Source organism: Cebidichthys violaceus, unplaced genomic scaffold, assembly GCF_023349555.1.
Source record: "Cebidichthys violaceus isolate CVI_PGR_0920_01 unplaced genomic scaffold, fCebVio1.0.p SCAF_17, whole genome shotgun sequence".
Taxonomy (NCBI): Eukaryota; Metazoa; Chordata; class Actinopteri; order Perciformes; family Stichaeidae; genus Cebidichthys; species Cebidichthys violaceus.
This window is the reverse complement of record NW_027176340.1, coordinates 5,270,086-5,293,689: the sequence shown is the minus strand read 5'-3', so window position 1 is coordinate 5,293,689 and position 23,604 is coordinate 5,270,086. Positions and strand designations below refer to the sequence as shown.

The 23,604-nt window shown below is 41.8% G+C and overlaps 2 protein-coding genes across 2 annotated transcripts in view; both read left to right on the top strand.

Moving 5' to 3' along the window:
- Positions 1–10,947, top strand: part of syn2b (synapsin IIb) — a 67,912-nt gene extending 56,965 nt beyond the window's left edge. The window contains exons 7-13 of the mRNA XM_068712301.1: positions 1,414–1,556; positions 2,297–2,371; positions 3,589–3,691; positions 5,509–5,685; positions 5,975–6,041; positions 9,321–10,104; positions 10,714–10,947. Of these exons, the coding sequence (XP_068568402.1) occupies positions 1,414–1,556; positions 2,297–2,371; positions 3,589–3,691; positions 5,509–5,685; positions 5,975–6,041; positions 9,321–10,104; positions 10,714–10,867 (1,503 nt within the window). The 3' untranslated portion in view covers positions 10,868–10,947. The remainder of the gene's footprint in view (positions 1–1,413; positions 1,557–2,296; positions 2,372–3,588; positions 3,692–5,508; positions 5,686–5,974; positions 6,042–9,320; positions 10,105–10,713) is intronic.
- Positions 10,948–17,533: 6,586 nt separating this feature from the next.
- The window catches only part of pparg (peroxisome proliferator-activated receptor gamma), a 28,113-nt gene continuing 22,042 nt past the window's right edge, over positions 17,534–23,604 (top strand). Inside the window, exon 1 of the mRNA XM_068712300.1 lies at positions 17,534–17,645. Coding sequence (XP_068568401.1) covers positions 17,594–17,645 — 52 coding nt within the window. The 5' untranslated portion in view covers positions 17,534–17,593. The remainder of the gene's footprint in view (positions 17,646–23,604) is intronic.

Sequence of the window (23,604 nt, the reverse complement as noted above, 5' to 3'; positions counted from 1 at the left end):
TCTAAGGAAAAACACTAAATTCTTAGTTTCAGGTAAATTATACACTTAAACAGACATCAGGGTAGAGGTTATGTGTTCGTTCGTATCCGACTGTGTGAGTCCATGCGTCCGTGACTGAGTGAGTGTGCCCCTCTGTGTCTGTCCACGGCTACTCTTTAGCAAACTGCATATTATTCAGCGTGCCAAGTTATGGCTGCATGCTTTAGGATCTCTCGTGGTTGCAGTGACTTACACTTCCTAAAAATCACCTTTTATTACCTGTTTTATACTGCCTTTGACTGCCTGCTGGCTCCTCACTTACTACTCTTAACCGGCCCCCCGGCTGGTAGGGATCACTAGTGATAACACAGCTGAAGGCATTGCCGACCCCCAGCCGCTGCTCTGCGGCCAGAGACAAAGTGGGGCAGAAACTATTTGAGCGCTGTTTTTGTTTTGGACGGTGTGTTTGGCTAACAGCTAACAGAACTACCAGTGCACACACACTGCCGTACCTCGCCGCCACTCAGCCGCTGCTAAGCAGGCTTACAGCTTGGTGAGTTTCCCTTTGTGTTTTGGCACGATTGTATGAAGTGTATTATACGACGGCTTTGAGCCCATTATTATGCGTGTATAAGGTCACTACCGCTTGTTTTTTAGTTTAAATTAAGTCGTTTTGACGACACTTTAAAGCACTGGTTGTATTCATTCAGTCACACAATACAGCAGTACTTGCAGACACACTACCACTGAGTGCACCTTTCTATGAATCTTATTTCTGCCAATAAATCCTCCTAAATCCTCACACTGGTTCTTCAACACCCGTCCTCTGTTTTCCTTTTATCTGTCTCTCTCAATTCTTTCTTCCTCTCATGACTGTAGCACATCCTTTTCTCCTCATTCTCCCTCGGTCCTTTTTTTCGCTCCTCTCATTGTGCTGGTATTGATCGACAACTGTGTTAATATTTTCCGGGTGAGATCAGAGTGAAGTGTTCAGCCTCTCTCCATCACTCCTCATCGATCCTCCACACGTCATTCCCCTGGACGGCTCAATCTGATACCTGATATGTGACTGTCCTCTGGCTCTGTCTAAGCGGGGCCGCCTGTCAGCCTGTACCTTTTTGCCCTCCTTTATCTTAACATCTCATCTTCTACACACCTGTGTTGTGCTACAGATGTCGCTTTTATCTCTTTCACCGATCTATTTTAAGAAATACACCTTTCTTTATGATGACTACTGTACAAAATAGTTTCCATTTTGCTTTGACACTCACGTCTCGTGGGTATTCCCAGTTATGGTGCAACAATACAATACTGTTTATGAGCGTATTGCAAAAAATATAACATTGACATAGCAATTGTCTCTGTACTGAAACATTAGACATAAAGCCTAGCCGTACCTTAAATAGATGTTTCTTATGTGTTGTTCATCTGTAGGTCAAAGTGGACAATGTGAGTGACTTCCAGGACATTGCAAGTGTGGTGGCCATCACTCAGACCTACTGCACCACAGAGCCATTTATAGACGCCAAGTACGACATCAGGGTCCAGAAAATCGGAGCTGACTACAAAGCATACATGTGAGTGTTGTTCTTATTTATCACTTTGGTTCAAGACAGATTTTTCTTTTATGTACTAGTTGTTTCATCATCATCAGTAAGCCTCCTCGTCACCAAAACACTCAAATATCAAAGACATTGCTGTCCTGCACTATACCTGACCTCGGGGTGCTGCGCCATAGTGTTACTGTGACAGTGCGCACATTTTATTTCACTTTTTTTCTTCATCTTTGTGTCTGTATTTATTCATAGTAACAGTGAGCCACAGCGCCATGATGAGGGCAAACGGGAAAACACGACAAACACTTTAACTTGCATCCACAAACAGAACATGTAACACTCTCACACACCGTATGTCTCTAGCAATCCTGTACACTTATATTAGAGAAAAATAGCATTTCAACACTAGAACGTTGTTATAAACAAATAGTTTGAAGAATACCAGGGAGTTGAGTGCTTAACTGAATGAATTAGGCAGGGTGTATTGTAGTCCTGGATTTGTAGTGTGTAAACCTGTGCATCTGCTGTGAAACAAACCAAAGCCTGTGCCAACTAGTCAATGTATCCGGATTCTAATCAGCCTGATGACCTGCAGCTGTGCATGCTGCCTGCATACTGACTTTTTACCTTACAGCTTGTGCTATAACCACACTCCTCCTGCTACAGGGTTGTCTAAGTCTCTCTTCCCTCTGTTTACAATTTCTGCAAGTGAAAGTTAGTGTCAGTAATGATTTAATGCCCAATTTCCTCTTGTTTTCCAGGCGAACATCCATCTCTGGTAATTGGAAGAGCAACACCGGATCAGCCATGTTGGAACAAGTAGCCATGACTGACAAGTGAGCACCGCATCAGCATTAGTGACGCTCAGGCTGTCCTTGTGTCGCACATGTCACAGTTAGTCACAATGTGCTCTCATAGCAGATTCATTGAGCTGAAACCAGTTCACATGAGAAAACACATTGATGTTTGGAAATCAGTTTTAGTTTGTAGTGGCATTTATTTTTCCTTTGGCGAAGGAAATGTTCTGCTTTTTTACATTGAGCTGCTCTGCTCATAGCTAAATTCTGGATTATAGTCCTTTTGCACGGCGTTTATTTTGACCTTTCACAGCAGGTGTGAATAAAGACATTAATATTGTATGCTGGTGAGGCTTGCAAGGCTTGCAGAGATGCCAAAAACAGTTTTTCTGTTTGTCAAAACACAGTGCAACTGTGAAAAAGGTCTATTTTCAGATATAAGAGAATTGAGTTTTGTTGTTGTTGTTGCACCAATGTAAAAAAAAATAGCTAAAAATTGATACCAGAGTAGTATATTTTTCTTTTACATACAGTGTCTGATTCATCAAACAATTTTTAGCAATAATTGCTAATATTTGAACTCTCCAAACCTTACACTGCCACTAACGCAAGCCCCAACAGAATGAGGAGTCACCGTTTTTCCTCATCAACGGGAATCTTATTGATCAATAAATTACTTCCATAATGCAAAACAAAACAAAAAAATGTAAATCACCAGCTTCTTAAATCTGCGACAGCTAACAAACTGCAGTACAGAGATTCTAAACATTACAAATGTTGCTTTTAAATTGTTTGGTGTACATAAAGCACAGTATTGATGCGTCTGTATCTGCCCTGGTTTTATATTGTGTTCAGTTTTCCAGACAGCAAGTCAATGGAGCCCTTTACACCCAAGCCAGCAGCAGCAGCACCTTTATGGGCTTCGGCCCGGCCCGGCCCCGAGCTAGAGAGGCTCTGTAACAGGTTTACTGTGAGGATAAGTTCTCTCAAGAGCAACATTGGCTCTGATTTACAGTGCCAAAGTGATACATAAATCAATATTATTGAAAAAGTAGTGTGCTGTGTGCTAGAACAAAACTTAATTTCTTTTTACCTAGGTGAGCACAATGGTGTAAAGCAGGACAAGTTATCTTTTCACTCCCAGTTCTTTATACAAAGAAGTTAAATACCTGCAACTGTTGTTGACCTCTAGAAGCAACTCAGCAAAACAGTTATTGTACATACAGTAATCCTAATCCAACTTCTCTATGTGACAGGTATAAACTGTGGGTTGATACCTGCTCAGAAATCTGCGGAGGACTGGATATCTGTGCTGTCAAAGCCATCTGTGGCAAGGATGGTAATGACTACATTACTGAGGTGAGGAAAACACACAAAGAATGGAGGGAGAGAGAGAGCGATAGAGGGATGGATGGAAACTCAAAAAAACAACTGTCTATCGCTGAAACAGTTGACAAGGCACTAAATACAATAAGTCACATAACTCTTATTTTGCAGCTGCCATATTATCACTGCATAACTTTCACCATGTTCAGCCTGGGGGAGTTTTATTGGAATACTAATAAGGTCTTTGAGTCTTAAATTTAGCACGTCTGGCCTAATTTTCACTGCTAGCGCCTGAGATTATCTGGCTGGGAATAAACTGATTGAATCTAATCTGAATACACATCAAGTTTGATAACCAACATCTGGTGATATTTTCGGGATAAGTATAGCTATCCTCTATCGTCCACCGAACTCAGTATTTATTCTCTTCAGCTACAATTTCCCCTCACTTGTCTTTCACGTTCCAGTAAATGTTTAGTAGTCTTTAGTCTTGACGTCATGACCACAATGGTTGTGAAAAACACATCACTGTTGGAGTGTGCTTTGCTGTAATGATACCTTTTCTAAAAGTCAAGTGGTTACGTCTCAAAATGGAAAATTGCTAAATACTCCATCTGATTCCATCATTGTCACTGAAAAAACAGTTTAGAAAAGAGCTTTCAAGGACTGTGGAAGATTACACAAAACATATGGCGTTATTAAGATTGGACATATTAAACTGAGCAGTGGGGAAGCTTTTACCCACCTATTACAGTTCTGGCCTGAGGCAACAAAAGGCAAGACCCAAATGCACTGTGACACAGCTGGTCATGGGGTGGACAACCAGCTTATTGCCCAAAGTTGTAACATGGAGCTGGTGTGCAGTGACTTGACAGATTTAGGGGTCACATACACAGACTATTCAGTTTCAGGATCTGACAGAGACTCGGGTTCAAGTGCAGTATCAGACAGAGTGGGTGGCTCTGGAAGTAGGAGCAGAAGCAGGGACTGATTTGGCCACAGGATTGAGCTGTTGAGTGACCAAAATGTCTGCCAGCTCGAGGAGCAACTTGACAAGCCAGGGTTTGTAGGACACAAGATGGAGTGCTGTAGAGAGCTGCTTCTATGTGGTTGGCAGTAGATACAGAGCCACTGAGTGGTGTGGGTCAACTCAGCCCCCGCATCCATGGAAAAAAGCTGGGTCAGCCGGGGCAATGTTTGGCAAAATTCTGGATTTAAAATGCAGACGGTGACACTGCACATATGGATAAAGACAGACGATAAACACGCTCACAGTTGATCATGAACTGGCAGTCAACACTTTGAAGTAGGCTGATTGTCAGAATGAAATCTTCAGTAGTTTGGTTGGAGGTCGATTAGATACTAAAGTGGGAAAGATGTGAAAAACATGTCTCCCCATGAGTCATCGCCACTGGAAGAGTGTTTTTTACAGTGATGCAGTAAAATTGTTGAGTGTTGACCTGATATCACCGTCTGTCTTATTTCGCAGCAGCCTGACTGCCACAGTGATACAACGTTTGGGTTCCTGAAAATAAAGATGATGACCATCATTTTAATGAATTGCCATTCAGATATAAACATATATATTTTAAAACATAACCTTTCTGACAGTATCCAAAAAACTCTTATAAACCAAAACCATTGTGGCCATAAAACATCAAATCAAAACTAATTCTACACACATTTTCACCAGAGAGCTATTACCACACATGACGTCTGGCCCACTGTGGCCTTTATACTCCTTTGTTCGTCTGTCCTGACTTTGTTATCCAGTCTGGGTCAACAACGTCATGTAACCGTGTCATTAAAAAAGGCACACAATTTCTGACGCCTGTGCCCTCTTTGTCCAGGTCGTGGGTTCATCTATGCAGCTGATTGGTGATCACCAGGCGGAGGACCGCCAGCTCATCTCAGAGGTGGTGCTGGCTAAGATGAGCCAAGCTCTGGCTACCAGGTCATCTAGTGCCTCCCGCTCACCTGCCCGCTCCCCTCAAGGCCAGAAGCCAACGACTGTGCAGCCCCAACAGGTAGAGAATGATCAATGAAACCCATGTGTTTATAATGGATGTACAATGGCTCATACATCATTAGCTTCAATTGTCCTTGTGTATATAAAGAGAGGCAAGTTCAGAAACATAAGGAGTTATTGTCTGCAGGAAAATCACTTTTCAATTCACTGCTGATTCTTTACCAGAACCCGCTTAACCATGTTTGCCTCCTCTCTCTCTCTCTCTCTCTCTCTCTCTCTCTCTCTCTCTCTCTCTCTCTCTCTGTGTGTTTTGTTTTCTTTCTGTCATTCCCCCCCCCGTCCCTCAGGGTGCTGCCCTTAAGGAAGGACTGTCAGATCCAAACAGGATCTCCGGCCAGCGCCCTCAACCTCAAGGTTGTCTGAACACTGTTCTCCATTGTAATACAAGTGTTGCCAGTGTAGGCCCAAAGCAAGTCTAGGAAACTGAATCAGTCATGGCACAGTTCACTCTCAGACCTCTTAAGAGATTTTTTTCTAAAATGAAGTATCCAGTATTTGAAAACTGTCTCACTCAAATTAAACACTGCCATTAGAGAAAAACTCAACTGGGAAATGTTTTCTTAACCAGAATAATTTGTTTAGAATAAAAATGGAAATGAAACTGAGATACAACCTATTAATTAGAAATGCTGGCATGCACATTTGGTTGCCTTTGACAGAGCCAGGCTAGCTGTTTCCACCTGTTCCCAGTCTTTGTGCTAAGCTAAGCTAACTAGATGATGTGCTGTAGTTGTATATTTACCATACAGGCATGAGAGTGGTATCAGTCGTCTCCTCAGATTCTTGGCAAGAAAATGAATGTGCATTTCCTAAAATGTCAAACTATTACCTTCAGAGTAAGAGCAGTTTGTATTTGATCTGCATCTCTATCTCTGTGCCTTGAAGGTAACAATGTGTAAGAAAAGAGAAAGACCTCTGCTGTCTGTCTGAGCTACGGCCTTGTCTCTGTTTAAGTTGTGACTTAAGTAACAAGCAAATGTACAGTACCATAGTGTCTGTGTCAGTGTGGTGATGTGTTGTGCTCAGGGCAGATGTGTTCAAACTAAATGTGACAACTAAAAGCAGTGGTAACAGCGTGTAAAACGGTAAATTAACAAAGCCATTATTATTGTACTGTCAGCGTGTAAATGTTTGCATGTTTGTTCATTATCTTGAATTCTGTTTTTTCTCATTTTGCATGAATGTGGAAAATGTTGGTGTTCCTTATGTGTGTGTGTGTGTGCTGGTTGTTTTAAGAATGCCAGCTTTTTATGTTTTACAGGAGTTGTTTAAGTCTCGTGCAGTGCCCATTCAAAGCCTGTTCAGAACGGGCCGAATGCTTAGACCTGTGGTGAATAACTTCGCTCTCGACAATACAGTTCATTTGGACCTCGGCAATACAAGACATAGTTGCGTCACACACCGAAGTTGCAGCAACTAACGGTCAACACCAGTGAGATACACTCTAGCTCATGGGAAAGACACCAGGGGCTGACTTTACCGCACTTTACCCAACTAAAAGGGCCCCCAACAGCGACGCATTCATTATGGTGTTTAAATATGAGAAATATTGAATTATGTCACCATTCTAACTCATTGTACCCTTACATAGTTAGCATACATACACTTAGCAAGGTAATAATAAAGTAGAGCGTGGAATTACGTTTTTTGCCGGTGATAATGTTAGTGTTTTAAGTTAGTATCAAGTCTTACACCGGGGAAATAGTCTTACTCACGGGAGTAAAACACACCCATGTAGCGGCTTCACGGTCACACCGGTGAAAACGCTGCGGTTGAATTCTGCTTCCAGTTGGCCGTCCGCTCGTGTTGACTCTATGAGTTGCCCGCTGTGGACGACATGCTGGAGCGCTTTTCACTAGTTTATTAGAAGTTTATTAAGTTTGATCACGTTGCGTATCTAAATAGCGCCAAATTCGACAAAAGCACTCCCTTGGTTCCCCAGCAGTGTGAAGTAGATCAGATGAGTGGTTCAGGCAGACAGACGGATGAACATGAACGTTCTACAGATCAGCTGCGTTTCTGTCTTGCTGAATAATGCTTGACTTTTGAATCCTTTTGAATCTTTAAATTCTGTACATTGTTTTGGTGTGAATCAGTCAATGGTGCACAGATTCTTCCTTCTGTCAAGCTACAAAGCCCCCTTTGCAGGATCAGAATGTTTTGTGAATAACTGCTGGGCTGTTGTCTTTTGTTATAAATTAACTTTCATAACTCTTTGTTATAAGTGGCGTTATACTCTGTGGTACATAATACATATTTTTCTTGTCAATTATAAAACTTTCTTATGGGATTAATGAAGAGTTTCAAGGAAAATAAGCATCTTTTCTTTCTTTGCATGTTCATTTCCTAATTTGCTTGGATCCAAATCACTGAATTAGTGATCTTTATACACAATGTGGCTACTAATATTAGTCTGTTCTCCTCTGTCTCAATCTTTAATGAGCAATAAACAAACAAACACATGTTAAATACCAGTTTGTTGGCATCGTTGGCAAGTGACGAATATAATGCGTGGTGTGGAGTGTGTGTGATTTAGTAATTCAAGGTTTTGTATCCAAGCAAATTGCTACTGTGTTGTCCTTTTACAAGTTAAATATGTTTGTACAAATGGTATTTTCTTTGGTTTTTTTATGTGTCGTGAGTCCCAAGCAACCATTGGGATGCTTTGTGACAAACACTTAAAACGTAAGACTTGTCTCCATGCACTGGAGTGGCCTGACAGTAAAGACCCTCTGAGAATGTCTGGGATGAATTTTCATGAAGGTTTTGTAGCGATCATTTATATAATGTCATTAAAGTCCCAAATCTAAATGTATATATAGTGCTAATCAACAACTCATAACGCTAATTAATATACATTTTCCAAGCTGTCTTTAAATACCCCTTTTTATAAAGGTTTTAGTATATAATTTACACACACAGCTATAATCCTGCTGCATCCTGGGAAATGAATTATCAGCCACTGGAAACTCATCCCTGCCCCGTCACTTCCTTCTCAGCATCCTTTGTTTCCTTTGCGCTGCATGATAGGTTGCTTTGCTGCATGTGTTTGAGTCACTGAGTTGTTTGATGCCAGTATCCTTTTGTGGTTGTATCATATCTCCTTTTGTTGTTTACTTTCCTTCATTCTCATGTTTTCCCCTTTGATTATTATTATGTTTCTATTTTTTTTTTTTATAACCACACTACCTCCTAATGGTGACATGAATTATTGTGCATAAAAGCAAGAAACACTTGGCATGACAGGCTAGTCACCACACCTTCTCTTAGCCGTTGATCTGCCGCCCCCTGCTGGTCATTGCAGTCCAAACATTCAGAGCCTGCTTCGCCCCGGTCTGTTCTTGACAAGATGAGTTGGTCAGGGATTCTATGAATGCGAGAGGTTGTTTTGTGAATGGGCATGTCCAGACTCAAGCTCTTTATTGGTATCGTGTTCTGCTTTGGTCTTAAGTGAGTGTTGCAGGCGCCTGGTTTTCTTACTGCTGCACTAAAACAACAGGTGCTAGATCTAAGAAATAATGACGCTTCTTGATTTATTTCCTTTACTTCTTCTTTTGCTTGTTTTGCTTGTCTTGCCATGTGTTGTATAACCATGGAACTATAATCTAATGTAATTATGTTTGAATCTTTCAGGTGCCCCAGTGAAATCACAGACTGTGGAGTCATCATCAGAGTCAGCTAAGAGAGCATCTGAACCGGTACCAAAGCCCAGTCAGGCCCAAAAACCTGGTCCAGGTCCAGCTCAGACTCAGAAGGGCCCAGTCCAGAGGGCCGCCTCAGTCACAAAGCCTCCAGTGCCGAGGCCTCCCCCCCCAATGACGAGAGCCACATCCGTCGCAAAGTCAGCCCCAGATTCTGCTTCCACCCCAGCCAGAGCTTCACCATCATCCCCAGCAAAAGCAGCAGCAGCAGCAGCTGCAGCTCCAGGCTCTCCCCCAACCAAAGCAGCAGCAGCAGCCCCAGCTCCAGTCCCAGCTTCTCCCTCAGCCTCAGCTCCTACCACAGAGCAGCCCAAGCCCCAGCCTCAGGGCTCCCCAACCCCAGCTCCTGGCAAACCAAAAGAGCTGCCCCCCAAACCCGCACCACCTGCAAAGCCCATCCCTCCCCTACGCAGGAATTCAAAGCCGCAGCTCCAGCCAAAGCCACAAACCCCTCCTCCTCCCCTCAAAGCTTCACCCAAACCTCAGCCCGCGGCCCCTGCACCCACTCAGGCCTCAGATACTGCCTCGGCCCCAGCACAGGTTCAGTCCCCGCCCAATGTCCAGTCTCCAGCTAAGGCTCAGCCCCAGGCCAAGCCGGCCTCTCCCCTCCAAAACCCTGAGCCTGTACCGGCTGAAGGTGCCGCGGCCCCCGCTGAGGGAGAGGCCTCTGAGGAAGAACAGCCAGGATCCCAGCAAAAGGCCCATCCTCTGCTGAAGTAAGAGCCGCACTATCGACACACTGTTGATAATGCAAAGACGTGCATTTCAATGGGCCATTCTTTGTGTTTAGGATGCAGAAGTAAATGTCTAAATCCATTCTTCTGTAGAAAGGTAATATATGGAATTCCAATCGTCCAGTTAATTATCAATAGAATTTTCGTTTTTACTGGTGTATTTTAGTGTGTCGGTCGAAGTGGTAGTTGCTGAAATGATTGAATAACACTTTATTTTAATCCTCCCTATTTAGCATTTCTAAGCAGTATATACATATTTAATAATGTAGTTATTACAGTCGACACGGTCTGTTGTGTTTATTGGTGTATTTGTCACAATGTTAACTATTGCATGTTCATATACTGCATATGTTTGATAAATAGGGTGGTTTAAAGTACAATGTTAACATTTTGGAATGTTTTCAAAGATCATTGCACAAATATTGTGTTTGTGAACTTTTTTTGCCCCCATATTTCCCTGTTTGTCTTCATCCTTACTCTTCCATCTAACTGTTCCTCCTTCATTCCTCCCTGCATCCCATCCTTCCTTGCCTACCTACTCGCCCCTCTTGCCCCCCCCCTCTCTCTTTTCCCTTCCCCCTCCCCTCCCAGTAAGTCCCAGTCCCTGACCAATGCCTTCAACGCCTTCAGCGACTCCTCTTTCTTCCGCGGCGTCTCAAGCACCGGAGGCGACGGCCAAGACGAGGCGAAAGCCGAGACCATTCGCAACCTCCGAAAGTCCTTCGCCAGCCTTTTCTCTGACTAGACACAGGCTAACCGTAGTCAGCCCCTTATTGATTATGCCCCCCTCCACCCCCCCCTCCCCCCCTTTTACCGTTGGCCAGTGATGACTTGATTGACATTAAATGTGAACCAGTCTGAGATTAAACTTTGTGTGTTAACTGTACTGTATTCCCTCAGTCCCCGTCCCTCCTCTCCTCCATCCTCAGCTTCTCTGTGCGAGTAACAGTGAGGCCTCCTGGGTAGGATGTTCAGTGAATGAAGCTGAGCCACAATAATTGGACTGAAGGAGTTACGTCATTGATATAGACTGCAGCAGATTAGAGAAGAATAGAATACCTATATAGAATAGAATAACAAGATATTTATTTTTCCCAGAGGACACTTTAATGAACTCTTTATGAAGTATATAAAAGTAGAATATTCAAGACTTTAGATGGAATGTACATTCAGTATATATATATTTATATATATATATATACACACAGTATATGAATACAAACAAATATAACTATAAAGGGAGATAAGCCAATGATAAAACAAAGTCTCGTAGCACTTTTCAATCCACCCTTGTCAGTGACATAACTCTTTCATTCAGTGGCTGGATTTATACATATTTTTAAAAAAAAGTCGGATATTTGACATTTGATGGTTTCGCCCACAGTGAATACATTTTGGTCAGTAAGTGAAACTACGTGCGTAAAGAAAACTACTTCTTTAAGAATTTGTTCCTGTGTAAATCCAGCTGTTGTGTCTCTGGTCCTTGGCTACGGACTACTGGGCTCGTCATTGCTGCCCCCTTTTTTGTCTACAAGCCTTGAAGTTCATTGTCGTGTGAGGGAGTCGGGAAATAAGTGTATGTTCATCTGTGTTCAATTGTTATGCATGGCTCCTCCAAGTGGTTCGGTGTGACTTTTGGAGAAGAAGGGAGCTCTATCAGTGTTGAGTTTCGCACTCCGTCGCCTCTTTTTTTCTCTCTCTCTCTCTCTCTCTCTCTCTCTCTCTCTCTCTCTCTCTCTCTCTCTCTCTCTCTCTCTCTAGATGTTGTAGCCTTATTGTGAACATGTTTTCAATTCAGCTACATGTTAGCTGTGCAGACCTGGGTCAATTACGTCTGGAAATTCATTCATTTACGTTAAGTGTTTGATTAAGTCGGGCAAGGATTGCAACTGTTGTTAGGAGCTATGGGATCAGGCCGATTGTGCCCCACACTGAATAAATCAATCCTAAATAGTAACTGAATGCTTTTCGAAGAGTAAAAAGATTCACGTCTGTAGCTGTGACTGGTGATTTCTTGTTTCACCTCTGTGTAGATCTTTCAACAGTATTGTAATTTGTTGATTATTCTCATGAAAAGACATTGAGACAGTAGTGCAATAACACCTCGACGTGACTGTTGAGCGCTGTCACCCTATTATAGATATAAATATGACCGTACATACAGGACCTGTGTATCTGTTAAATACCTAACTCTTACATTCCCTTTAAGATTTCGTTCAGTCGCAACTTTCCAGGTTGCTTTCTACCGCAGTCAGACGCTGGGCTCCAGATTAATATGCCATTTTAAACTGTTGGTTTCTGTGATTGATCCTGTTTGTGTTGTGGGACTGAATTTAAGGCAACCTGGAATGAAGCCAGTACCTTGGCTGGTCATTTTCAGTTGAGCTGCTGCATTTCAAGTTCATATGTGTAAGAAAGATAAATTAAAATCTCAACACCGCATCAACCTGTCTGGTTATACATTTCCAGTACTATGTTGCAAGTAAATTATAACATATTGTATTTTGTATGTAAGTAAGTGTCATCTCAGGAGTTTATTTTTTGTAATATATTGATTGATTTGTTTTGTTTGTTGACGCTCCATATTTATGGTACAGTATATATTGTTTGTTTCGCATTGTGTTTTTCTTTGTAACGCAATACTGCTTTGCATGATCTGGTGACTGATGGTGTTTTTTTTCTGTACAGATAAATAATAAAGATGTGGTTCCATCATTCCACTTATTCACGAAGTAAGATTCATGCTGACGTCTGCGCCTTTTGTTTCAGGAAAAAGAGCCACTTTATTTCACACATTAAGGTCAGTTGATCCGTCATGTTTCAAACTGGGAGCATGGAAAGATACTAGTGCTTACCAACCAGGGAGGGTATAAGGAAAAGATGCTATTATGTTGCATTATGGGAAATGTAGGATTCAGTGTGTTTGGAGCTTGATCCATTCTAGAAACAAAAAGTCTGGATATGTCGGACTATACTGCTTCAGTTTTGATAATTTTTTACTGAATCTTTCTTTCACAAGTCTCCTTAACTTAAACATTTAGCAATAAGAGACCTCTTACAGGTCTAAAAAAAGACTTGATACGCAAGGTCAGGTGGAAAAGCACAGAAAAATGTATGTTTGTCAAATGTTTTACATTTCTCAGAGTTTTTGCTCCAACATTTAGAGTGTCTTTTTTTTCATTTTCAGACATTCTGTGATGACTATCAGTGTGTTGACAGAATCAATATAAATATGCCATTATTGACCCAACTGCATTATGGCTTTTAAAGTACAGGCCATGCAGTACATTTAAGATCTAAGGTCACTGATTTACTGAGGTTGTACTGACACCAGGTAGGTCTATACTTGTATTGTCTGTGTGTATGTGTGAGGCTGTTTCTGCTTGTTGTAGCTGCTTGTCAAGCTAACTCCTGATTTCGGGCCATACAAAATTGATTTCCTCCTGATGACGTTTTATTTGAGTTTTTTTTTACCAGTGATGTCTTTTATTTGACATCACTGGTGTATTGTAATGCTTTATTGAGCCAAATGGTGAGTTCACAGCGTAAGGTTGGTGACAGCTCTGCTTGCTCTGTGTTCTTGCTCAAGGACACATCAGCAGGACAGGCGGATGATGCCTTGAACCAGTTTCCTCCCGCTGAAAAATATTCTGTGCAACTACGTCAACAAGCCATTTTCAAGGAGTTGTGAATATTTGTTAAACTTTCAGACCTACAGTCTCACGCTCCTTAATGGAGTGATAGGGTGAGCTACCTGCACTTAGCCAGCAGATGGCACTATATTCATGTGGAAATCTTCTATATGGACACATTAAGCCATGCCGTGTTTGCTCTCCCGCAGGTTCATGTAATTGGGGCCCTCCGCTTGGGCTGACTGGGAGCGCCTAGACCCAATGCTCCCAGTCACTGTAAGAGCTGCCATCTTAGACCTCTCAGAGAGACTGCCATCCACATCTAATCAGCTCTTTTTGCAGTTGAATTGATATATTCTTTGTGAATACATCAGTTAATTTAAGTGCATTATCGTCGTCTCTCCCTTTAATTGACATGGCCCTTGGAGCCGGTCATGAGAATAATGCAGATCTATGCACATTAAATCACTTTTCTCCGAATGCCTATGTGAGGTTTTTTTCTTACCTTTTTTTTTTTAAGTTTTTCTTTTCAAATGATTTAACGTCCAACTTTTGATGACACACTTTTTGTCAGTTAAATAAAGCTAAAGGAACGGGCCACTTTCAATATGTGCCACTAACAGCATTACATCTGTAACATAAACCACGACATATACACGTGAAACACGACTATATTGCTACAAGAGGCGAAAAGTATAAACTGATGATGAGAAACATGTTCACTGATCCTCCCACACAAACTCTTCATGCACATCGACGTTCAGCAAAGACAGAGGAAACACGCTTTGCTCTCAGTTCTTGGTCCATTTGAGGACCAGTCAGCAGAGATCTGTGGGAACGTCTCCATCGCACCGCTCGTAGGGACATGGACGTGGGCGGCTCGACGCACCAAAGCAAGCCTATACAGGCCAGACCCTGTTTGTCTTGGTGCTCATCCCAACTAACTGGGGCCACTGAGAGAAGGAAAGTATACGTTGGGAGGAAGGACCAATCAGTGTTCTTAATTTTTATATATATATGAGGATGGGATGGAAATCCTGGTGTTACGCACCACCGCTGATTTCAAGGGTTTGATTTTTGTCACCACAGCTTGCTCCCCTCCTCGGCCTGAAAACACGTCAATTCCACGTCATCATAATTCCAGTGTCATGACAGCTGTAGGAGAGTCTTGTAAAGATACACAAGCATTTAGATGACGAACGTGTTCAGATACCAGAGCTCCAGTCCCCTGGGACTCAACCGTATAAACAATCAGAAGTTATTACTTATTATTGCTTTTTTTTTTCGTGACAGTAAAAATCTCAGGGGTGTCATTTTGTTCTAGTTCAGCACAAATAAATTCTGCGTGGGCAGGACTGTTATACATGTGAGAAAGAGCAAGAGCATGCGTGTGTGTGTGTGTGTGTGTGTGTGTGTGTGTGTGTGTGTGTGTGTAGAAGTGTGCCAGCTGTCTGACTTTACAGTACAGACTTATGACAGATCAAAGGCAGCTGATGTCAAGCTGAGCGAAAGTAGCATAATTCAACTACACGTTGATTTTGCTGCTTTTAAAAAAAAGTGATCACACAAGAGCAGGGTTTCATATCTTTAATGTTTTATGCTTTAGGTTGAAAAGACACAGAAGTTAAACTTCACCTCGATTTTTGACAATAATCACTGTCATGTATCTGTTCACACACTTTATATATTTATTTTTTTTACACTGAATTCTGCTACACAATCAGAGTCATTTGTTTTCAATTGTCACCATAGAGTCACTGGAGCAGACAGAAGGTCAGAGGCTGGTCAAGTGACACTGACAAAAACAGGAACATTGATTTCTTCATTGGCTGAACTTATTCACCAGGCAGCTCTGCTGCTCTGTTGCAGGGCTCTGCATTCTACCCGAAGTTTCAAACCAAATCTGACCGGAATCTGTCAGCCTATCAGGTGAATATTTAGCCAGCAGGACTCATGTGACGCCACATCCTTTTGCAGTTTCATGTTTAAATGGGCCTCGAGTGACACAAGCAGGTTTAACGCTAAACGTTGTAATTTGTGATCTAACCTCATGTGAATGATATTATTACATTAAAACATACAACACACACCGAGATAACGAGACGTGACTTCAAGATAGAAGGTTTAAAAATGTGAAAAACTGTGTCTGCAAAGTAGCTTGTAGCACAGTAGCTTGTAGATTTCGCTGCATGGTTTTTAGAGTTAAAAATAGAGTGAGGTTTAGATTGGGGTTAGTCTAAGGTCTTCAAACCAACAGAGTCTGAGATGCAGCATGACTGAAAGAATGAACAGTCTGTCCTGCACTAAGCAGACTGTTAGTCAACGAACTGCTGACTTTGGGCTGATTTAAATGCAGAATTTGTCACATTCGTCTCTCCACTATTGATGGTTTTCAGCAGGTGAACTTAGTCCCGCCAAATGAGCCCATAGCATGCATGACTGTGATGTCAGACATGTCACTGTGATGTCATCATTAGTCCACTAAACCGTATTCAGTCAGTCGGAAAACAAGCAGTCATTCACACACAGGTAACGACGTTCTGTTTTGGGAAACAAATTTAATAAGCTAAATATGTTTGTTGCTTTCTAGCCGAGAGGTGAGGTGGTTCTATGTAAATATGAAGCTAGCTTAGCACAAAGCCTGAAAAACGTCACTTTAAACCTTTAAGGCGTGGTCTCTGTTGGTTGGCAAAGTTAATGCCGTGGTTAATACCCTTTAAACTGACGTGTTTCGACTTTTGTATATTTAATTCCAGTTAAAACAAACAAGACACAATGTGTTAATTTGTCATCTTTTGTGTGAGAGACATGACTTTGTGGTTTCACCCTCTTTCCACTGATTTGTGCTAAGCTAAGTTAGCCGGCTGCTGATTCCAGCTGTTTTATTTTTTACCCTAATCTTGGTATGGAGTTTAACGAGCTTAAATGTCGAAATAAAGAGTCATTTAATTAATTGGGCTTGAAATTCAGTTTTAAAACAAAAGAGTTCCACAGTCTAGTAAATCATAGTTAGAGCTAAACGGTAATCTGATGCCTCCGCGTGTGTCCTCAGGATACCAGGCGAGTCGTGTTTGAGAGGAGGGAGAAGAGAGCGAGAGAGAGAGAGAGAGAGAGAGAGAGAGAGAGAGAGAGAGAGAGAGAGAGAGAGACACACACACACACACACACACACCAGCAGCATGACCACAAACCTCCACAGCACACAGACCTGACCGCTTCGACACACTGCGCTCCCGTGGAAGCGACGAGACGACGCCACGGTCCGCAAAGGCTGACACGAGGACCGAGGAAGACGATCCAACTCCGGACACTCAAGGTGGGCTCGTGTCTGCTCTGCGCTTCACAGAACACGGATCAGGTCAGTCACCTTCCGCTCGGCCCACGGTTCTCTGCCGCTGTGTGAGTGTTTGTGGGCTGCTGGTTGGATGTTAACACACTGCAAACCACCCTTAAAAAAAGTCGTTTGAATCCGCCAACCTTGAGTCTGCTTTAAAATCAATACGGGGTATTAAATAATTCAGCTTGTTTTCTGAAAAAATATAGATTATTTGAGCTAAAAGATGCTGAAACAAAGACATTCAAACATGAAAACTCTTGATTTATCCACCCTATTCAAATTGTCTATGTTGTTATTGTGGACCCTTCTTTTTTTCTGCAGTGGCATACAGATGGGTGGTGGTGATGATGATGGTGGTGGTGGTGGGGGTGTGTGTGTGTGTGTGTGTGTGTGTGTGTGGGTGTGGGGGTGCGGTCACAGGACTGACAACTTGCACACAGTCAGGTGTTCGTCCACAGTGTGTCTGCAGGGGCCACAGTGTGAGCGTGAGTGTGAGTTTGACATGCAAACACCAGGCGCAGAGTTTAACCATCAAAGTGGTCTCAGCTTCTCAGGTGAGTAAGTAACAGTCTGTGTCTCACTCCCTCTCAGGCAGTTTATAAAGGTTTATCATGCTGAGCAAACTTCATGGGGCAACGCACAACTTTTTAAAATATTATTCTGTGTATTCTTCTCTCATGTCTTTATTCTCCGTGTCATGTGAGGGATTTGTAGATATTGCACAACACTCGAGCGGTACTGTGTTTCGGAATTGGTCGTGACTCAGCAGTTCTGTGGACACAAAGCTCGGGGGCCAACACTGATTTCTCTCTGAGGTTTGCCGTGTGGCTCCGTGATTTGGCCTAATGTTTTATTATGATATGATAATGGTACTCGGAAAGAGAGCTTATCAGCGTGTTGTACAGGACTCAGACCGTCAGTGCCAGCAGTGATAGTTGTTCACCACTGCAGAGGAAGTCTTTCCTCATCACTTGGTAAGATCTTTATTTCAATAATCTGAAAACACAGTGAGCAATCAGGGAAAGTATACAGATAATTCTTTTGTTTATACATATTAAATTAATTTAAGCATGTTTTGGCTCTTGGTGTGCACAGGCCTATAATGGGATAATTAAGACAATTATAATCATGCAGTTGTTTGCGTGTGCTTGGTCCACTTACTTAACATTACTGCAGACTACATTCCAAGCAGCCATTAGTTTATTATTTTATTATATTATTCAAAACATATTTTTCAGGGATGATGAATTTGCATGAGATATATATATCCCTCACCATTACGTCTGCTTTTATTTTGGTCCGATTTTACGTTATTTTGGCCAATGCGGCTGAACGTGCAGAAGGCACTACAACATCACACTATAATAAATCTATATGCAAAGTTTACTGTGACCTGTAAAGTCTCTGCAACTTTATTTTAACGGTGCATCGGCAGCACTTAAAACCAATCGCTGCCTGGGAGATAAAAAAGTCTATGTCTATAGCAGCTTTGTAAAACACTGCAAAGAGTCTGTGTGCTCTTTGAGAGTCATGCTGTTATGTTCGTTGGCGTCAACAGCTCTGTAGAAAATATGAATTAACTAATATATATTAAAAAAGAAAACATTGACAGATAAACAACGGCCATGTAGGTGTCCAGATATACGGTGCTCTCTCGCTTAAAAGACAGAAGAAGTAAAAAAGGAGTCACAGGGTTTTACAGATAGTCCCGTAATGATTGAGTAAGAAGGACATTACCCATCAAACTGAAGCTATGAACTCTTAGATGTGTATCAGAAGGATAAAATGGGTTTTAAGTTTATTAAAGGTTGAGATGTCACCAGTGATGTAACTCGGCTATTTTAGAGTCGAGGAACATATGATCAATTTGTGGTTGAGAAATAACTTCTACTTTTTGGAGAAGTTCTAAAAGGTCATTTCTCTGATTAACAATGCCCATCCGGATTAGTGTCATAATTCAGAGTGTCATTTGCGTACCTTTCATGTTAATAAAGAAAACGATGTGGCATTGGGGCACCACTGTTTGGTCTCTGTGTCTGGAGCATGAGTTTTGGATCCTTTATGTGGCGACCGTAGAAAGCTTAGTCCAACCTGTGCGTGACTTCCTTTGAGAGTGCTGATAGAGCGCCAGCCAGTTAAACTATTGCTTATCGAGTTATATAATTCCTAAAGAGAGGTGTGTGTAGCACGTGAATGGCTCGACAGATATGGACTTTGCTCTGTTGTCGTAAATGAAAGGAGTGTCTGGAGATACCACGCTATGTTTGTATTGACCCTCACACGGCATGTACGTCTCTGCAGACTACATGCTTCCCCTCGCTTTGAGTTAGTGCAAAGAACAAATTCAGGATTTTAAGATTCATCTTAGTTTTTTTTTTTTTTTTAAATCTGTGTTCATTTAAAATACCGGAAGCAACAGTTTGCCAATCTTCTAAGCAGTTGTTTGCAGTGGCTTTAAAAGTTATACATAAAACCTCAGTGAGAGCTAAACATAATCACTGCATGAAAGGAAGGAAGATGCACATTTGTGTCTGTATAAATAAACTGTTTAAAAAACCCCTGAGTTACACGCTCCGCTTTCAGCCCACAGATAGTTAACCACTTTTGCCTGGAGCCACACCACCTACATCCTGGTCTGTGAACTATAATTCAGCTTTTATTATTGTTTTTGTGAATGTTTTACGAAAAGCTCACCTTTGATTCAATTTGATGAAATTACATTGAGACTTAGTTTAGCCTTTAAGTTCATCAATTAGTATTTAATTAGGTGTAAACTTCAAGTCTCACTATTTCACCATTAACTGTCTACTTACATTAACTGTCTACTTACATTAACTGTCTACTTAGCATCATGTTTTTGCTGCTGAATTTTTATTTATTTTGACATCAACACAGTTTGCTGATGACACATTCAGCTGTTTGTGAATCTTTCATGTCTCCATCGTATTCTGGCAAACCACAATGCCCTCTCTTCTTTATTGTTCAATCTCTGTCTTTCTATATCCACCTATTGATTTCATTGTAATTAATGAGGATCAGGATTTAACTTGGCAGCAGGATCTTTTACATGCAAGTATTATGTTGCAGTATTGTAGTAAGATCTCACATCCATCTACTGTTTAATTGGAAAAAGTCTATTTCGTAGATGGAGTTGAACAACGTGACCAAATTCTGTCTTATCTATTTAGCAAAACTGTTCTGGGCAAACATGTTTAAATTAGTTTGTTTCATAAGTTGAGTATGTTGCATGAGTTTAGATTTCTTTTTGTTCCTTATTTATTTTAATGTACTGCTAACAGAGTCTACCTAACATTTTCAAACTAAATCAGTTGTAACTGTTACAGCTGTTGACATTTTCTCTCTCTCTCTCTCTCTCTCTCTCTCTCTCTCTCTCTCTCTCTCTCTCTCTCAACACCTGCCGTCTAAAAGGTGTCTTATGTTCAGCTCCCAGTTTACACTCTGTTGTTAGTGAATGCAGTTGAAGTTTGCATGAGGTAAGAACACATTTTAATGTAAGGTGTGGCTGCTGGGCCAAGTCAACACGTTATCAATCTATCAAATCTATTTCTCTAAAATTGTCTCCCATCCACACTGTTGTTTTTTTTAGGGGCCAATTTTCAGCTGCCCTCTTTATTAGTAAAAAAGTCACAGCAACAAATGTAAGATGTTGTTTTTGTTCTGTTAACCCTTTCTTCAACAAATAGAACATATGTACAACGTGTTAAGTAACACCCGAACTCCCTGAATCCTCTTCTACTAGTAGCATGCTTTGGATTGTGAACATTAGACATTTTGTGGGACCTCAGTCTGTTAGCAGTGCAACTAGCAATTAGTTTAATTATTGAGTCAGACGTCAACCGTGGGTTTTCTGCAACTGCATCGTAGTTAAGGATACAGAATGTCAATTGGGCCTGATTAGACAAGAAGCTATAGGTATACTGGAGGTAAAACAGCAGAAGGATCGCTATGGTTTATTACAACTGAGATATCATATTGTAATATTTTACTCACCAAGATCACTCCTATAATCTGGAAACTACTAAAAATGAAGCCAGGTGAGATAAGAAACTAGCAATCAGACAGTTATCTGGTAATGAGGTGATTGTCCAACTGTCCACAGTAAACTTCCAAGTTACAGACTAATTGTCCTATTGGGAAAAATAAAAGAGACAAGCAGCCCGGTCCGCTGGGGAATGAACCGAGCTTACTTTCACTTTTTCAGATCATATGCATCAATGGGGTATTTGCCTAATCTCCCGGCTATCAGGCCCCCCCTTTAGGTTTCATATAAACTGACTAAACTTTTCACAACCTGTGTGATGGTCTGATCCGTCGCGTTTGTTGTCAGACTTTGTTGTAACAATGTCACCTTATTTTCAGATCTTAGCAATTACTTAAGCAAGTACAATTATGTCTTAACAATAAGAAATCACAGCGAAACCACATCAACACACAAATATACACTCATACCCTAATAAGAAGGGTTTTCCACGCCGTGCACTTTAACATAGATATTAGTCAACGGACAGTAGGGATATCGAGCAACCTCTGTCCTAATTTCCCTTTTAGAAAGATGTGGGAGCAAACAGCAGCTTCTCTGGTCTCTATTGGGAACTGAAGACTGACTCAGACTCTTTGTGCCCAGCGTTCTACGTGGGTTCACTGGATGTTGCCCTGTTTGAGACCTCGCCAGTTCAGCTTTTTGCTCGTTGGGGGATGTACGTAATCCGTCCCCTCAATTTAATATTGGCTAATATTGACCGTCAAGAGCTTTCCTTCTTAGTCATTTAATTCAATCTTATCATTTACTATATTCGGATCATTTTGAATAGATTTCAACGATTTTCAGTATTGTGTAGTACTTTGCGCAGTTGCGGTCGATTGGCCAGTCAATGGGAGAGGGTTGCTCTGACTCTTACTTTTGCTTATTTTAAACCTTTATTGAGCCTTCCTTTTTCACTGACAATTCCAAATCCGTTTCTTTTGTGCACACGTGTTGACAGTACATTCTGTGAATGACACTCACGTCATGGGTTGTTTTGTTATTGTTAAACAGCAGCGGTAGGCAGCACACTCCCGTCTTTTCCTCTCCGCTTCGAGGAACAGGGTATGACCCTTCCCACGTTGCACCTCTCCCTCTTCCTACCATGCTGCCCTCCTCTCACTCCTCTGTCAAAACACATCTCCACCGCTGCGATTTCTCACCCGACTCCCACAGCCGAGATCACGCTCACATACAGTCATCACTAACCTATGTGACGTCACCATAAATGACAATCGTATAGGTCGAATCAGTTGTTTATCTCCACGTCCATCTTTCTGTCATCGTCCCTTTTCTTCCTGACACTCGTGCACAGGTTTTCTATGCAGCTCCCCTCAGGCTCAGAGGTGTGTGTGTGTGTGTGTGTGTGTGTGTGTGTCAGTGTGTGTGAGACAAAGATAGATAGCTTCTGACTTTGTGTAATTGGAAGGACTGCCCCGAACTACGCTTCGTTTGTGCCGTGCACATGTGTCCTCATACACATTTGTCTTGTCAGTGTGACAGCATGGCACATACATGTATGTGTGTTTGTGTGTGTGTGTGTGTGTGTGTGTGTGTGTGTGTGTGTGTGTGTGTGTGTGTGTGTGTGTGTGTGTATGAGGCCTTGACAGCATGCAGCACTCCTTCTCCTTATCCACTGAGGAAGCTCTTGAGACTCAAGAGACTCATCAACCATTAACTCGTAACTATTTAAAGGAATTCAGGGAAAGTTCATGTCCTCAGATTATTGTTATTATTGCAGATTCCCAGAGAGCAACATATGGAGCAGACACACAGTCACACACACACACACACACACACACACACACACACACACACACACACACACACACACACACACACACAGATGTATACTACTGTAGTGGGTGCTCTCTCTCTCTCTCTCTCTCTCTCTCTCTCTCTCTCTCTCTCTCTCTCTCTCTCTCTCTCTCTCTCTCTCTCTCTCACTTTCAATGCATGTACCTGCTCATGTGTGTTGCACATATCCGAGTTTAAAAAATAAGTCTTTAAATTCCAGCGTGCTTACATGCAGCATGATGTGTGTGTGTGTGTTTGTGTGTTTGTCCGTACATGTTTTTTGCATGAAAGGGTTTCATATGTTTCCCCAGAGTGCTGTTCATTGGAGTTCAGTCACCCTGTCGTCTGATAATACAAGGACCAGCGCATAGTCCACTCACATCAGGATTCTGACAGCAATGTAGAACATATCCTGAACATCATTGTGTGTGTGTGTGTGTGTGTGTGTGTGTGTGTGTGTGTGTGTGTGTGTGTGTGTGTGTGCAGGTGTGTGTGTGTGTGTAAATCTGACAAGCCCAGCCTTCCCCTTCCCAATGAATGATTCAATTATGTGACGATGATCAAAAGCTGAGTCAAAAGATTGAAGCTTATAGCTGAAACATTCGGAGACATGCGTTACGGTTGCTGAGCTGATTATAATAATTAAGGTGTGACGACTAGATTAGAACAAGTCC